This window comes from Coregonus clupeaformis, chromosome 24, assembly GCF_020615455.1.
Source record: "Coregonus clupeaformis isolate EN_2021a chromosome 24, ASM2061545v1, whole genome shotgun sequence".
Taxonomy (NCBI): domain Eukaryota; kingdom Metazoa; phylum Chordata; class Actinopteri; order Salmoniformes; family Salmonidae; genus Coregonus; species Coregonus clupeaformis.
In genome coordinates, this window is record NC_059215.1 from 52477599 (window position 1) to 52489182 (window position 11584).

General features: G+C 44.4%; 1 protein-coding gene across 1 annotated transcript; it reads left to right on the forward strand.

Moving 5' to 3' along the window:
* Nucleotides 1–4692: 4692 nt before the first annotated feature.
* On the forward strand, nt 4693–10742 carry LOC121537815 (keratin, type II cytoskeletal 8). Its single transcript, XM_041845416.1, has 9 exons — nt 4693–5202; nt 6940–7148; nt 7864–7924; nt 8023–8118; nt 8726–8890; nt 9073–9198; nt 9366–9586; nt 9710–9753; nt 9917–10742. Exons 1-9 carry the CDS (start codon nt 4783–4785, stop codon nt 10165–10167), a joined length of 1593 nt encoding a protein of 530 aa, XP_041701350.1. The 5' UTR covers nt 4693–4782; the 3' UTR covers nt 10168–10742.
* The last annotated feature ends 842 nt before the right edge of the window (nt 10743–11584 follow it).

The following is an 11584-nucleotide window of genomic DNA, read 5'->3' on the forward strand; positions in this document are numbered from 1 at the left end:
TGTCCTCGACTTGCCTCTTGCCTGCCCCTTGTATTTTAATAAATATCAGAAACTCTAACCATCTGCCTCCTGTGTATGCATCTGGGTCTCATCCTGTGTCGTTATATTTGTAGAGTCACAGGTTTGTAGTAGTAGTATGTAGTCATTGCATACTAGAAATATCGGACCAAATACTAAACTTTTGACTACTTTATTTATAATAATTTTGACCCCCTACCTTCGTGAGAAGAAAAGTATTACTTGCTAAACAAAATCTCTTTCTCTGAGCAATTGTATTAGCATAAAATAATATAATTTATCAATTTATTTAGCATACAATATAGCTCAGTATTAGAATTATTTATTGCTAATCTTTTTCAAGGGTGTCAATAATTTCAGACCCTACTGTACAGTACATAGCGCATTGGTGTGAATCACACTGCTGCTCTCTCATTTAGCTATTTGCGCCTTACGGATTGTAGTTCTTGTGGATGGCTGTGGACATGTGAATTTTAACCCAATAATGGTTGAACTAAAGAAGTTTGATCTGCCTATCAATCATAGTTTTTTTTGTGACCAGTGGACAGACAGTGAAAAATGGGCTCTTGCAATTGCTGCATGTGGATCCCAGCCTATGGAATAAAAGTTTGAGGAAGTTCCTTCTAAACTCCTCCGTGGTCTTGTGCTCAATACTGTCAACAACTAGTTTCATTGAAGAAGACCACGAGTGGGGCTTTTATTGCTCAATCTAATTTGTGCAGATTCAAAAATAAAATCCATAGGCCTAACGGACACATGCTCAAACTATTTATATAGACTAATATCAAAGTGTCACCAACAAAAACGTAAACATTAGGCCTATAGCAAATGCAGCATATGGCATAAATTTTTCATATGCAAATAGCACTTTCCAGTAGTGCTCAAAGCATGCAGTTCCATGAGAGAAGCATTTATTTTTCAACTCGAAGCAATGAGCCCAATCAGTCCTCCATGACAACATAATCTATATTTCCACATTTCCAAGTCCAATTCTTGAAGATCAAGGGGTATTAAGACTGAAAATGTGACAGCCTTTGGTTTTTATTGTAAAGATATAGCCTAATCATATTAGTATCTGTAGCAGAAAGCAATGGGTTAGAAGAAGCCTACATAACCAAACCATAAAGTAAAATGCAACATCCATTTATGGCCAGCCATGTAAACTCTAACATTGATTTATCCTGCAATAGATGTCGTTCAATTTGTAATAGTAATAATTGTCTTCTTCTCTTGCTTCTTAAATGGAAGTAATCAGATTACGTTACTGAGTTTGGGTAATACAAAAGTTACGTTACTGATTATAATTTTGGACAGGTTACTAGAAACTGTAACTGATTACATTAAAAAGTAATGTACCCAACCCTGAAAATTGATCTGGGCTTCGCTTGAAAACAGATATTTTACTGCAGTGCATTTGATGTCCTCAATAAAGAAGAATGCTTATGAAAGCACCATAAGTGAATCAGTCCTTCTAAATATGCCAAAACTTTGCCACAAAAAGGAGTAAACAAATGAATAATATGTGATATTATGCTAATGGTTGGTAATGGTGATTCAATCTCCACCCCCTGATTCTAAAGCACTTCACTGGACTCAAAGCACTTGTGACATGAGGGAGTTGCATAAGTTCCACAACCCACTCAGACACAACCATACTCAGACACACCCTTTCTGGGTCTTTCTGGGGGGGATCAAAGGTTGAGAGAGATATTTCTATCTGCCATTCACCCAGAGCTGAATGCACACAAAGCTTAAAGGCTCATCAATACAATAATCTCTGTGTAAACTGGTCTGTATGTAAAATGACCACGCCACATGAATTATAAATGAGTTGACTCTTGAGTAACCCAGGAGATGTTAGCTAATAGTTACCAGCCTAAGGCAACATGTAAATACAGTTGATGAAGTCGTCATCTTGACATGCACTGGATGGGGAGGGACAGAGATTCAAACTGTAGATAAGTGTTGTTCCCTGATGAGAGATAAGACGGAATGGCCAGAAATACTTGACTGACACCTTTGAGTCCAAATGTGGTATCAATAGGTCAGCTGTTTTGATAGCAATAGGGTCAACTAGTAGTAAGTGCCCAAAAATGTGTTGTAAGGAGGAGTTTGTATGAATATATTTTGAAAATCACACATTTCTATATGGCTTATGCATTGACAACAGTGTGTCGAAATTGTCACGCAGCCGCACATATTTCTCACTCTATGTAAGACTGTTAAACTGTCTGAGAGCATTCCAGTCACACAGCTCACAGCCTTACAGTCACACAGCATTACAGTCACACAGCTCACAGCATTACAGTCACACAGCTCACAGCCTTACAGTCACACAGCTCGCAGCATTAGTCACACAGCTCACAGCCTTACAGTCACACAGCTCGCAGCATTACAGTCACACAGCTCACAGCATTACAGTCACACAGCTCACAGCCTTACAGTCACACAGCTCGCAGCATTACAGTCACACAGCTCACAGCATTACAGTCACACAGCTCACAGCCTTACAGTCACACAGCTCGCAGCATTACAGTCACACAGCTCGCAGCATTACAGTCACACAGCTCGCAGCATTACAGTCACACAGCTCACAGCATTACAGTCACACAGCTCGCAGCATTACAGTCACACAGCTCGCAGCATTACAGTCACACAGCTCGCAGCATTACAGTCACACAGCTTGCAGCATTACAGTCACACAGCTCGCAGAATTACAGTCACACAGCTCGCAGCATTACAGTCACACAGCTCACAGCCTTACAGTCACACAGCTCACAGCATTACAGTCACACAGCTCACAGCCTTACAGTCACACAGCTCACAGCATTACAGTCACACAGCTCACAGCCTTACAGTCACACAGCTCACAGCATTACAGTCACACAGCTCGCAGCATTACAGTCACACAGCTCGCAGCATTACAGTCACACAGCTCGCAGCATTACAGTCACACAGCTCACAGCCTTACAGTCACACAGCTCACAGCATTACAGTCACACAGCTCACAGCCTTACAGTCACACAGCTCACAGCATTACAGTCACACAGCTCACAGCCTTACAGTCACACAGCTCACAGCATTACAGTCACACAGCTCGCAGCATTACAGTCACACAGCCCACAGCCTTACAGTCACACAGCTCACAGCATTACAGTCACACAGCCCACAGCATTACAGTCACACAGCTCGCAGCATTACAGCCACACAGCTCACACACTTGGATCTATTTCAAGAGAGTGAGAGATTTACCCATAATGTATTTCTCAAGGTTGCCATGGCAATAACAAGGGCAAGGGATCCGTTGGCAGGACAAGAGGGGACGGAGAGAGGATGGAGTGTTTGGCTCAAGGAGTCATGACTCACTCTCTGAGAATGGAGAGGAAAGGTGAGGAGTGGCAACGGTGCCAAGGCATTGTATACTTGATAAGTAATAAAAAGCATTGTCACAAATGATCACACCCAACAGAAACCTATGTAAAAACAGTAGCCAAATGATAGCCTCTCTTGACATTATATATATCCTGATTGATGTTGTACATCTAAAAAATGCTGGAATTTTCATGCTCGAAAGATAGCCATACTCAGGTATTTGTTGTGGTAGGCTGCACATGTTGCTACATCAGAAAGTACAATTGGGGTAATCAGTGGTGATTTTAGCATGTAAATCTTGGTGGGGCAAACTCCCCCCAAAATGTTTTATGCATGCCAGCAAAGCCACAACACAACACAACACTAAACAATACATTCATTGGACTATAATGGTGACAAACGGTGCCTACAAACTGTTAGGGCCCACATAAAGCTGTCCCAAAAGCAGAGTCCCAACAGCAGTCCCAACACCTTACCACCGCTACACATTTCTATCAGCGGAGCCTTGTCTGGCAGGGAAACAGTTCATTCAGCCTCATTCACTGTCTTTTCAAAAAACATAGCTGATATGGCTGACTTGCTTAAACAATTGTGTTTTTTACTGACAATTGAAATGTACAAACTATGGCATAAGGGGACGACAAGCGAATAAGAGGCAATCCGTAATTTTGATTAAAACATTAATGAGTGAGCCAGGACGGACGTAGTCAATATAACTATTTGTTCAGCACTTTTGAAATGTACAGCGACAGAATTCAGAACATGGGCCGTTCTTACAGTATTCTCCCTGTACCCCAAGACAGAACCATAGGATAAATAAAGGGGGCGTATAAGCAGACAATGATAGCTCTTACAATATTCAATGATGACATTTCTCTAAAACAGGCTATAGGCTATATGTGCACCACCAAGTCAGAACAGTAGGCTAAATTATGAGGGGAAAATAGACCAAGTTATTAGGGTGAGACCCTTGTCCCTTGACCCTTCTAAACCCTTGTCGTGTAACACATTTGACTATGTAAAGCTATGTAGAGAGGTGAACCTGTTCAACTACATGACAGTTGTATAACCTGCTGTTATCATATTTCACCTCAGGCTTTCACACTCCAACAGGTTCCCTATGCCGTACCGCCAGGTAATAATTTTGTCAGCTTGTGTTAGAAACAAAACGTTTTCTGTTACGCTGTAATACTCCTCCCTCTTCTCCCTTCACCCAGAGGCCTGCCCAATGAGAGTTAGCCCTTTGGCCCCTCCCACCGGGAAGGCTCTTAAAACCAGTTAGTCATTCTCTGTCTATCCACTTGGGTTTCTCCAGCACTCCAGACAAGCCCGCCTGCCACTCTATCTCCCCCTCAGTCTCCTGCACTCACCAACCGCTCAAGACCAGCCAGGATGTCGGTCAGGAAAACTACCAGCTACACCGTCAAGTCCTCTTCCTCTGGGGCAGCCCCTCGCAGCTTCAGCAGCATGTCCTACTCTGGACCCAGCCAGGGGGCCTCTCGCCAGAGCTACAGCGCCCGTAGCTCCTATGGAGGGGCCAACAGGGGCATGGGAGGTGGGTTCGGGGCCGGTGGTGGAGGCGGCAGTTACATCTCCAGCTCCTCAGCCTATGGAGGTGGCATGGGCCTGGGGATGGGGATGGGGATGGGGATGGGTGGTGGCGTTCATGCCCCCATCACCGCTGTCCAGGTGAACAAGAGCCTGCTTGCCCCCCTCAACCTGGAGATCGACCCCAACATCCAGATCGTCCGTACCCATGAGAAAGAACAGATCAAGGGCCTCAACAACCGCTTCGCCTCCTTCATTGACAAGGTCAGTCCTGGTAACCTGTCTCTGTCTATCTGTCTGTCTGTATTTCTGTCTGTGCCTATCAATATCTCTGACAATGTACTTTGCCATGAGCTTAAACTCCTAGAAAACGTTTGACGTTGAATGAAAAAGGGAAGTCCAGACAGTCTGTGGGATGTTATGAATCTGTTCCAATGCTGAGGTGTCTGTTGTGTAATGAATGTGGAATAGTGGAGCAGATGGATGGAAAGGTCCACTTTGTGTAATGCTGGTACACGCCATGGGAGATCTGTTACAGTGTGTTAGGTTGAATACACGCACAAGCAAACTCATCAGCTTGGAAAAGGGAAGAAAATCTAGAAAGGACTTGTCTGAGACTGAACAATGCACATTTGCAGTCAAACAAACTGATTGTGCTAGTTTTCTCTGGGTTCTCAAGAATTCACATCTAATGGTTTTGCAGTAATTGTCCTTTTATAGTGATGAAAACAGAAGTGCAGCAGGGTGGGGTGGGGGAGAGAGATTCTACAGAAGGGTGTGTCTGTCTCTGGTTAGAGTAGCTAGTGATCTGGTTTACCTTGGGAATGGCTGCCCCTGCGGAGGGGTGTGGCCCGCTCTTTGGAGTGGTGTGGCCCACTCCTGCCCTGGTGGACACTCCAAAAAAAGTAATACTCCTGGAACACAGACAGGACCATTTTGTCATCACCATCATTGTTACGTTTACATACTTTTCATATTCTTAACAAGTCTTCGATCAATGGAGTGAAATTCAATGAAAGGGTAGTGTATACGAATACATGGAGGGCAACATCGGAACACGGTCAAACATCAATACATAATATTTACAAGTGATTGCAATGTTTCATATTGCTTTAGTTTAATTCATGCCTGGGGGCGTTTTCTTAATGGCTTTTCTACTGACCTATCTGTCCCACACGCCTAGCCTGCTCCAGTGGGTTAGTTTTTTAAAGGGCAGCTGGTTTCATGTTCTGGCTAACACCAGTGGATTGGTTACATAACAAGGAACAAAACTAATCAGAAAGGGATTTTACCATTGCATGTTTCTAAAGAGAATAGATAATCGTTTGCAGATGGCCCCTCCTTTTTTATCTTGTGATAACAATTCCCTTTCCTACTTATTTCTAAGTATTGACTCTAATCTAATAGCAGTTGAGGCAGCCATTTTAGGATAATTCCTGAATCTCAGTCAGGAGCAATGTCCACTGACAGTCATCTATCTATTCTATCCCCCTATTATAGACGAGCCAACATGCTCTCGCCCTCCCCCATTACACCTACCTTTACACTGCAGTTAAATATTTACCTTCTAGTTGGTTGGATGGGGCCCGTCTAACTTTGTCCCGTTCCTCTCCATTCTCTCTCAGGCCGGCGGTTGCCCCACCTCTTGACCTCGCCCTTTTAAACAGGAAAACGTGGAGGAGGTCTAAATAACTCTGTCACCAACTCTTTCCATCTACCCCCTCTGCCTCCTGTCAGGATGCACATCGTAGCTCCCTTGAAAACAGCTGTCCCCACAAGCTCCAAACACTAATTTAAGCAATAAACACCCTAATTTCTCCATTGGAGGATTAGAAAGTTCACATGAGGACGGCATGAGGATAGCCATGGTTAAGTCTTGTTAACCCACCATCGATGCTCCTAAAGTCCAGAAGGAAAAAATATATTGTGATAATGTGATAAACTTGTGATCAATGTGCTTATCAAATGAATAAACATATACCCCCTCTTGCACACACACAGGTACGCTTCCTGGAACAGCAGAACAAGATGCTGGAGACCAAGTGGGGCCTCCTCCAGGGACAGACCACCACCCGCTCCAACATCGATGCCATGTTCGAGGCCTACATCTCCAACCTGCGCAGACAGCTGGACGGCCTGGGCAACGACAAGATGAAGCTGGAGGCTGACCTGCACAACATGCAGGGCCTGGTGGAAGACTTCAAGAACAAGTGAGTTCGCTATTCATGTCTCTGCCTTTACTTAACAGATGTCATCAGCCATATTTTCAGAAAATACTTTGCTTGGGCCTCTGCCTGGCCAGGTTCATAGTACCATTGGAGTGGTGCAGTAAAGGGCCAGGGAAAGCCTGTTAGTAGAGGGAGTTTGGATTTAATCAGTAACACAGGACACAACAGTATTATGTAATCTCAGTACTATAGATGGACAACACCCAACTGTAGTCCATTGTCGTCACATCATAGGGATTACTACGTTGAACTGGCATGTACTGGAGGAAACTTTATATTTTACTTGACTGGAGGTGAAAGTAATTTAGATGACAGAGCTGGATGTCTTTCAGCTTCGCTTACAAAGATCGCTGCGTCATGGCGTCGGAACACACACCAGTGCTTCCTATCTGTCAGTCCTGACAAATGATATGAGCACATTAGCAGTCTGTGTCCTCAGGGGGAAATAGAACAACGTAAAGAAACACCTCACAAGGTTGGCCCAGATTCAAGAGTGCAGAGTAGAAAACGATTCCCAAAGGCATAGTTGTTGTGAACGTAGCACTCATGCCCCCTAGTGTGAAAACGGTATATTAACTCTATTACTATATCATAATAATACACAGTTACAATATAATTATGAACATTGAAATATATAAAATTGAATGTTGAATATATTAATATCTGAAATAAAGCAAACATTGCTCTCCATCCTCAGGTATGAAGATGAGATCAACAAGCGTACCGAGTGTGAAAACGACTTTGTGCTCATCAAGAAGGTTAGTTACTTACGTTTTTATCCCGTCAGTTTTTCTGGCCTTCTCTTGCTGTCATCTTGCCATCTTGTTAACATCTGGATTGTGAATGTTCCTCTCAGGACGTGGACGAGGCCTACATGAACAAGGTTGAGCTGGAGGCTAAGCTGGAGAGCCTGACAGATGAAATCAACTTCCTGAGGCAGATCTATGATGAGGTAAGGCACTGAGCTCATCACTTAGCTACTTCCTGTTTACGTTACTCGATAACAGTTGGGTTCAAAATAAATACATCAAGCCATAACCTTATATACTGTATCTAACTCCATCTATCTACCTAATGTGCTAGGAAATTACTACAACAACTGTTTGGATTAGGATTACATTATTGACTCTTCAGTTCTTAATTAGGATGACATTATTGACTCTTCAGTTCATAATTAGGATGATATTATTGGCTCTTCTTCTTAATTAGACACTCATTCATTACAACCAGATATGTTGTTGGCAGCTTCCAACAACCGCCCGGATTTGTTTTTTGCTTTAACTTTATTTATTTATTGAGTGATGGCATATGGTGTTGTTTGTGGTATACACTGGAATGGGTCTCTCTCTCTCATGCTGGATCTGCAGTTTTACTGACTTCTGTTAGGCATCTTGTCTTTGAAGTCAAACTGCTGGAATCAATCTGGGTGGGTTTTCATCTCTGGGGTAGGTGGAAGTCTGAAAGTCTTGTCTGCAATAGGCCAAGTGTTTGATGGTCTCTCTCTCTCTCCTTCTCTCTCTCTCTCTCTCTCCTCTCTCTCTCTCCTTCTCTCTCTCCAGGAGCTGCGTGAGCTGCAGGGCCAGATCAAGGACACCTCAGTGGTGGTGGAGATGGACAACAGCCGTAACCTGGACATGGACTCCATCGTGGCTGAAGTGCGCGCCCAGTATGAGGACATCGCCAACAAGAGCCGGGCCGAGGCCGAGACGTGGTACAAGAGCAAGGTATAGTAATGGGTTCCTCTATGGTAGCTAAACATGTTTTCTCCCTTTGGCCGCTATGTTCAGGGCTGCTTATAGCCTTTCAGTACACTGTATGTAGTTCAGATGAGAAAAAGTTTATATGTTTTCCACACTGAGCATGTATCACTAAGGAACTCTCTGCTTTCTTCCTGTTGGGTGTTTAGTATGAGGAGATGCAGACATCTGCCACCAGATATGGGGATGACCTGAGATCAACCAAGACAGAGATCGCCGACCTGAACCGCATGATCCAGAGACTGCAGTCTGAGATCGAGTCCGTCAAGGGACAGGTACACAACCAAGACACTCAGCGCTAATAAAGTACTATCTTATCTTAGTGTTAGATTTGTGGCATGTAGACCCATGTGATGTTGACAGAATATACTATTTTCCAAGGGCATTAACAATTTGATAATAAGCAGAAATAATGACATGCCATGTCTTTGTCTTGTGTTAGCGTGCCAACCTGGAATCCCAGATCGCCGAGGCTGAGGAGCGCGGGGAGATGGCGGTGAAGGATGCCAAGCTCCGCATCAGGGATCTGGAGGATGCGCTGCAGAGAGCCAAGCAGGACATGGCCCGGCAGATCAGAGAATACCAGGACCTGATGAACGTCAAACTGGCCCTGGACATTGAGATTGCCACCTACAGGAAGCTACTGGAGGGAGAGGAGGACAGGTGAGATCTTGACATCCACAAAAATAGTACACGTCAGCTAAAGTACAGTGTATTATATGGCAATGGAAATACTGTATATTACCAGAAACTAACATTTTCAATTGGTCTTCTTTTCACCACCAGGATAGCAACTGGTATCCAGTCCATCAACATTTCCAAACAGAGCTGTAAGTACATGCTTTCTTCACATAAATATATGCCATTTAGCAGATTATTTAAATAAAACCCTGCGTTTTCCCCTTCTGTGTTGTGGTGCATTTAAAACATCCATGGCATTCATGTTTGACCAACCTGTATTTACCAGTTGTCTCTCTCTGTGTCACCTTACAGCAAGCTACAACTCCTTCCCCATGGAGAGTGTTAACAGCAGCTACTCCAGTGGCTTCGGTGGTGGATACGGCGGTGGATACGGCGGTGGATACGGCAGTGGATACGGTGGCAGCAGCTTCAGCTCCGGTAGCGGCTACGGCGGCGGCAGCACCAGCGTCACCACCCAGAACAAGAAGAGTGTCGTCATCAAGATGATCGAGACCAAGGATGGCAAAGTTGTCTCTGAGTCCTCTGAGGTGGTTGATGAATGAGCGGCTGGATAATGCCATCTTGTCTACTCTCTTGCTGACCATTCCACTACAGTGTAACAATTCAAGTCAAAGGCAAACAATGTTACATGAGCACAAATATAAATGTGGCTGTTAAGCAATAAACATTTTTAATCCAACCAAAGATTTTAAAGGGACCACAGAATATTTTTCTCATTCATACTGTATGTCTTATGCCTTTACTAAATCTGTTCTTAAACAAAATGCTTGTAGTTTGCTACACAACAAGTAAAGCAAAAGCTGAAGTTACAACTTGTAGAACATTCCCTCCAAACCTATTCAACCCTGTTAACTGTAAAGAGGGACATTCTCTGAGTTCAGTTGAATGAAATGGATGATAATGTGTACTGTCCATGACAAGTGTTGCTCTGAGGGAGTGTGAATGTAACAGTGCAGCAGCAGTGTTCTTGGTCAACCTGTCTAAAATGTCTGCTAGGCTAGGTAGTAGTGCATGTCTTCCCTGTTGTGTTCTGTTGGACCCCAAAGAAGCTTCCCACAGTTGCCTGAGGTGCTGTTTTTGCTACCAAACAATTAAATGTGTTTTTACTGAAAACGTATTTTGTTGTCTGAGTTTCACGTCTTGATTCCTGCATGCTCAAATTCTTGGAAATGTTTCAGGGTATAATCAGAATTATGAGCTGTGTTCAACCCTGTCACTCAAAATTCTCCCAACATGGGTTTCATGAATAGTCTCAGCCGTCATGAAGTCAGTACTGAGATAATGCTGGTAAAACTGAAATGGAAGGAGACAGAGAAGCATCCAGTGGTAGTTAAGGAGAAGACACACATTGGAAACAGGAGACAAAGGGGTGTGAGACATGGGTTTGATGCTAGACACATGAAAAGTGGGATGTATACGGAGGGTACGGGGCAACAGAAGATGAACAGCAGAGGGGCTAATGATATTGGAGATGGGGAAAGAGCAGACATACCGGGGGGAAAGTTTGCGGGACTCCACCCGGAGGGGCAGATCTCGGATGGAAGGCCATACCTTCTGCCCGAGACAATACCGGGGAGCCGGGGTCCGTTGGCGGTCTGCTTGTCGTCGATACCTGGAGGTGGTCTTGAGCAGAGCCGACCGAGCTCTCCTCCAGGTACATCGACAGCGGCGGACAAACATCTGGGCGAAGGTATGCCGACCTCTTCCTCTTGCTCCGGGAAGAGTGCGGGCTGATAACCCAGGGAACACTTAAAGGGTGAAAGACCCGTGGCAGAGCATGGAAGGGTGTTGCGGGCGTATTCGACCCACACTAGTTGCAGGCTCCAGGTGGTGCGGTTCGTGGCGACCAGGCAGCGCAGAGTCGTCTCTAGGTCTTGGTTAGCTCGCTCCGACTGGTCGTTGGACTGAGGGTGGAAACAAGAGGACAGGCTGGCCGACAACCTAATCAGTATGCAGAAC

Excerpts from the sequence above, each read along its gene's own strand:
- LOC121537815 (XM_041845416.1), top strand. The coding sequence starts at position 4,783 with ATGTCGGTCAGGAAAACTACCAGCTACACCGTCAAGTCCTCTTCCTCT. Across the intron at positions 7,149-7,863 it reads GTGGAAGACTTCAAGAACAA|GTATGAAGATGAGATCAACA; the intron begins GTGAGTTCGCTA and ends CTCCATCCTCAG. Across the intron at positions 8,119-8,725 it reads TGAGGCAGATCTATGATGAG|GAGCTGCGTGAGCTGCAGGG; the intron begins GTAAGGCACTGA and ends CTCTCTCTCCAG.